Raw genomic sequence first — 5,968 nt, 5'->3', positions numbered from 1 at the left:
CCATCTCTATAACATAAAAGTGCAAGGTAAATCAGTAAGTGCTGATGGAGAAACTGTTGCAAGTTATCCAGAAGATCCAGCCAAGATCATTGAAGAAGGTGGCTACACAAAACAGCAGATTTTCAATTTAGATGAAATAGCATTCTATTGGAAGATAACATCATCTAGGACTTTCATAGCTAGAGAGGAGAAGTCAATGCCTGGCTCCAAAATTTCAAAGGACAGGCTGACTCTTTTTTAGGGGCTAATGCAGCTGGTGACAAGTGCAAGCCAATGCTCACTTACCGTTCTGAAAATCACAAGGCCCTTAAGTATTATGCTAAATCTAACCCACCTGTGCTCTGTAAATGGACCAACAAAGCCTGGATGACAGCACAACTGTTTACAGCATGGTTTACTGAATATTTGAAGCCCATGGTTGAGACCTACTGCTAAGGGAAGATTCGTTTCAAAATATTACTGCTCATTGACTATGCACCTAGTCACCCAAGAACTTTGATAGAAATGTACAATCAGATTAATGTTGTTTCCATGCCTGCTAAGAGAACAGCTATTCTGCAGCCCACAGATCAAGAAATAATTTTGACTTTTAAGTCTTTGCAGTGGTCTGGAACCTGCAATATCTCTGAGGTGTGTCTGTATTAACTGCTGGCAAGATTCTGTTAGACAAGATTCTGTTTTGTTCATGGAGGGTACAATGAGGGTAAACAAACAAGTAAAAAATAGTAGTGAATAAAAATAATACTTTTAGTTAAATATTAAAAATTGGTACATATATATAACATATATATATATATATATATATATATATAATGCTAGTATTGTTCAGGAAATAATCAACTTTACTGACTATAGAGTTTATTTAAAAGGGGTAAGCCAGGCATGGTGGCATGTGCTTGTAGTCTCAGCTACTCAGGCTGAGGAGCGAGGATTGCTTGAGCCCAGGAGTTCTGGGTTGTAGTGTGCTCTGCTGATTGGATGTCCACAGTAAATCTGCATCAATATGATGACCTCCTGGGAGCAGGGGACCCCTACATTGCCTAAGGAGGGGTAAACTAGCCCAGACTGGAAATGGAGAAGGGAAAACTCACTGCTGATCCGTAGTAGGATCATGCCTGTGAATAGCCACTGCTGCACTCCAGCCTGGACAACATAGTGAGACCCTGTCTCTAAAAAAAAAAAAAAAAAAAGAAAGCAACCAACCAACCAAACAAACAGGGTGAGAAAAGAGATATTTCTGTGAACTCTGAAGGGAGGATATATATATTCCTGTAATAGATCCTAGGCTGTATATGAGCTCAGTCCTACACCATGTGTTCATGGAAATGGGAGTGGGTAGCATTGATGGAGTGTACGTTGGTGAAGTGTAGGTAGGTAAAGGAGTGGTGAGAAAGGGGCTGGAGGGAAGCCAGAGATGGGCTGCAAATGGCCTTTACAATTATATTAAGGGGACTTCATTGGGAAGGAGGATTGTTGAAGATTTTAAATGAGTGTCTCATTTAAAAACATGCTAGCTACAAGTAACAGAAATTGTAATTCAAAATGGCTTAACCAATAAGAAATGTTATTGGCTTACATAAACCAGTGTCCAGAAGTGAGATGGTCCAGGCTCTGTTCTCCTGCATTTCTCCTGGTTCTGGCCTCTTTCATTTGATGATTTAATTTTCAGGTTAGGTCGGGCATGGTGGTTCACACCTGTAATCTCAGCACTTTGGGAGGCTGAGGCAGGCAGATCACTTGAGGTCAGGAGTTCGTCAACAGCCTGGCCAACATGGCAAAATCCCATCTCCACAAAAAATACAAAAACTAGCCGGGCGTGGTGGCATGCACCTGTAATCCCAACTACTCAGGAGGCTGAGGCAGGAGAGAATCGCTTGGACCCAGGAGGCAGAGGTTATAGTGAGCTGAGATTGTGCCACTGCACTCCAGCCTGGGCAACAGAGGGAGACCCTGTCTCAAGAAAAAAAATAAAATAAAATAAAATCAGGCCATATGCAAAATGGATGCAGCATTCCACATATAACAAAATCTGGAGGTAGAGAGGGTCCCTTTAAGAAACCCCAGAGAAAGAACTTTACCAGAAGCATTGTTCCGCATGGCTCCTTGTTTCTCATTGGCTTACATCAGATCACATGCTCATTCCTGAACCAATCACTTTCAGTAGGTACTGGGGTGCTCTACAGTAGCCAAATTCAATCCTAAAGCCTAAGGCATAACCACATTCATTTGCAGGAGTCTATGTGGACGAGGAGGGAGGCACAAACGAAATTCAATTTCCATAGAAAGAAAAGCGAGAAGGAAAACAGCTGTGAGAGCAGTGAACGATGAGCTACCCACATCCACTCAGATATTTGAAAATGTAGATGATTGTGTTCCACTTAATGTAAGAATATAATGGACTATCTGGTTCTACGTCCAGATACAAGCCCAGGATATCAACAGGTAAAGTCTTACTTCTCAGTCCGTGTCACCTATGCATGATACTGCCAGGTCTGAGACAGTTTTCAGGTGACTTCTACTATAACATCAGATGACTTCATAGGGACCAAATAAAAGGAGGAGGGAGTGAAGCACCAACATTAAAAAGAAAAAAAACTCTTAGATATTATATTCTTATTATAGTGGAATGCATACATGTTTAATTTCATCCATACCTAAACCATTTGTTTCATGACACTAGCTACTGAAGTCAGTTAAAATCCTGACCTCAGAATTTTATTATGGCTTATATATGTCTAGGAAGGAAGATTACAGAGGTAGGATTTTGATAATTTTCTCATAAAAACAGCCAGGCTAGTACTTGCTAAAACAACACTGCTGTCTCTGGATCTTTTCTTCCTAGATTACACCCATTAGTAGTTTAACCAAAGTGAAGTGTCCTGATTAGGCTTAAATGGCCATGAATAGAAAAGCAGAGATAATCTCTTCTCCAATCTCTGAGTCTACTTAGCAGAAATTCCCAGGAACTAGCTCTCTGTTGTTAGAAAACTCTGCCTATCAGGGAACTTACTCCTTTTCTACAAAGTGAGTATTTTATTTTTAGACAAAAAGTGGGGATTTCAAATTTCTAATAGACATCTTATAAAGAAAATTAACAATAAGATTTGTGATCTGATACCAGATTAAATGAGTTTATTTGAAGAAAAAGAAATCAACTCTTGATCCATTTTTAACTAGAGAAGGAAGGGGAAAATACAAGAAAACAGAAGAAAAAGAGATGAGTATTCTATGAGAAAAGTTATTTTAATATCAATAGGTTTTAAAAAATTATCTCTTCTGGTTAGTAGAATATAGATTCTATCTAGATAATAGCTGAGATGGACTTTGAGAGAAATAATTGCAGCGTGGAGATTTGGAGCCCTTAGCAAGTTTATCGGTAGAAGCCAGATCCACAAGTTGGTCTGTAATAAGAAGACTGGAATGTCCTAGAGAGAACATATGTTAGGGGGCAGAATCCAGATCCATAGCCCAGGGAAGAGACGCCACAGCCTCCATAATGCGGGGATCTGAAGCCACTGGACCCACAGCCCACTGAGTAGCAGCTCCTCGATCCATAGCCCAGGGAGTGGCAGCTGCTGGATCCAAAGCCTAGAGACTCAGAGTAAGTTGTCTGGCAGGGACGGCAGAGCAAGGAGGTTCTGGGGCGGTAGCAGGAGGTCTGGCAGGGGCTGGACTCCACACAGGACATGTGGCAGCTAGGGGTATCCCAGCAGATCTCCTGAAACCTCTTATAGAGAGAAGAACCCAGCTGACAGGTGCCAGGAGAGCAGAGGTCAGTGCTGTAGACCAGGTTGCTGTGGTATAAGGAGCCACAGAAGTAGCCTGGGTAGTGCAGGTAGACCCCAGAGGAGCAGGAGGAGAAGTTTCCAGAGCAGTAGTTGTAGGATATGTTGACAGGAGATGTGAGTTCAGCTGAGTTGCACTGAGAAGATGCCCTCATGTCCCTGCCTGTGCCCAGTGATGTTTATACCCTCAAGCTGCTGGGCGTGATGCAGTATCTGGGACACCTCCCCCCATTCTTGTGAATGTGTTTTCATCAAATGACTAAGTAACCTAGGTTATAAATATAACTCAGCATAATCATTTGTCATTAACAGCAGTGTATTAATTCCGGTTTATAGAAGCCCATTGGCTTCTCTCTCTGTTTCTCTCTCTCTCCCCCCTGCCCCCATCTCTTTGTCTATCTGTCTGTCTCTCTCTCTGCCAAAATAAGAGTCAAGCTCAATAAAAGGGGTGGTCATGATACACATAGTGTCTCCCCACCCTTTTATTGAGCTTGACTGTGGGTATTCTGAGCTTCAGCCTGCAAATTCCTACCAGTACTCCTAACAGTCATCAGCACCCACCCACCCCCATTATTTACATATGCTTTATTAAGCGTTAACTACATGCACAACATTTAAGAGTGTCCTGTGATTTAATCTTTGCAAACATCTTATGAGATACAAATGGTCATAAACAATTTAGAAGTGAGGCCATGGAGGTTTCGAGAAGTTATGTAACATTCAGGTAATAAACAAATCATGGACCCCATGCCATCCCAGGGGGGATGTATCTGTCTTTAAGGTCAGCAGAACCACGCTATATAGACAATTTGTGAAGCTTGTAATTTCTGCTCCCTGAATCACATGGACAATTGAGTATGCAGGTGAAAAAAAAAAAAAAACTTTCAAGGTGTTAATATTTGCATTTCATCTGATGTATCTACTTGAGTATTCTTACCCCTTTTATGAATTCCCCAAATATAGCCAGCTGAGGGGACAGCTTCTTAATTGATTTTGGTTATTTTTTTCATATTCAAAGTTGCTCTAGAGATGCTTTGTTACAAATTATCTTCTATTTGCCCTCTCACTCAGCTTATCCTCTTTAAGCGACTCGTGTTTTATCCACCATGGAGTTATTAGATTCTTTTTCAGTGTGAGGCAGAAGATTCTTTGGCAAACACAGACTTTCACTGGGACTAGTTGTTAAAAACTGATATGCCTTTAGTGAGTTGACTACCAATAAAATATATTTGCAGAAACTTGAATTTTAATAGGGTGCCGACCTTCTGCCAACTCAGTTGGGAGTGAGAAATATGACACCTTCGAGAGTGATTCATTTCACTCCCTGCTCAGCTTCTCCTGTTCATCCTTTTAGAAAGACAAAGCAGCATAAAATTTACCATTATATTAAGTAGTTAAAATTATCTTTACCACTATAAAACATCAATGGTATAAAGAAAAATCTTGGAATTAGAAATGTCTTTTTTCCCCACTTATTATCATATCCAACTTCTGCCTTCAAGCATCTTTTAGAAACTGGAAAGCAAAAAGCTATTTATGTAATTTGATCTTTTCAAACTGTTTCATAGATGATTGTTTTTTGTAATCTCCCATAGTATTTGCTTATCTGGCAACAAGGGAATATTTTGTCCATGGTTTTGCTAACAAATTTCTACCAAATGCATTGCTCACATTACACCAAATCCGTTTGTGAAAGAGATACCAAATGGAGTCATTTATGTCAACCTCTAACAAAATGGGGTCAAAAGAGGCCACAAAAAAATCCTCATGCACACAGGCCTGTAACAAGGCTTATGACAAGAACTTCTTCAAATTGCAGTATTCCAGATAAATAGATTCCAGGACAGCTACCTAGCAACAGCTGTCTTTACCAATAACAAATGTCAATTCCCGCAATGAGCTTTTGACCAGTGAACCTTGTCTCAAAGCAGCTTACCTGGACCTCTCTTTGTATTTAAAAATGTCTCCTGTGCCCTGACCCCTTGGATGTGCCTATGATCCATCATCCAGCATAGCATGCATGTTCCCAGATTGTACTTCTCTGCCCTTTCCAATTAAAACTCATTTGTTCTGAAAAGCATGTGTGAGTTTCTTTTTAGGTTGACACTTCTCATCCCTCAATGCCAAAATCAAACTCCTCCTATCAGACAGGTGTTCATCTCAACTAGACTTTAGCTCTTCAG

The 5,968-nt window shown here is 40.6% G+C and overlaps 1 protein-coding gene across 1 annotated transcript; it reads right to left on the bottom strand.

Annotated features, from left to right (window-relative positions):
- Window positions 1-3,370: 3,370 nt before the first annotated feature.
- LOC104663659 (keratin-associated protein 13-1-like) lies at window positions 3,371-3,940 on the bottom strand. The gene has a single exon (XM_010364941.1). The coding sequence runs from the start codon at window positions 3,938-3,940 to the stop codon at window positions 3,371-3,373; it is 570 nt and encodes a 189-aa protein (XP_010363243.1).
- Between the last annotated feature and the right edge of the window lie 2,028 nt (window positions 3,941-5,968).

This window comes from Rhinopithecus roxellana, chromosome 13 (assembly GCF_007565055.1).
Source record: "Rhinopithecus roxellana isolate Shanxi Qingling chromosome 13, ASM756505v1, whole genome shotgun sequence".
In the NCBI taxonomy this organism is placed as follows: domain Eukaryota; kingdom Metazoa; phylum Chordata; class Mammalia; order Primates; family Cercopithecidae; genus Rhinopithecus; species Rhinopithecus roxellana.
Note: the sequence above shows the minus strand (reverse complement) of the source record. Positions and strands in the feature narration are given on the sequence as shown.

Bases quoted from the DNA above. Each gene is read 5' to 3' on its own strand.
- LOC104663659 (XM_010364941.1), bottom strand. From the start codon at position 3,940: ATGAGGGCATCTTCTCAGTGCAACTCAGCTGAACTCACATCTCCTGTC.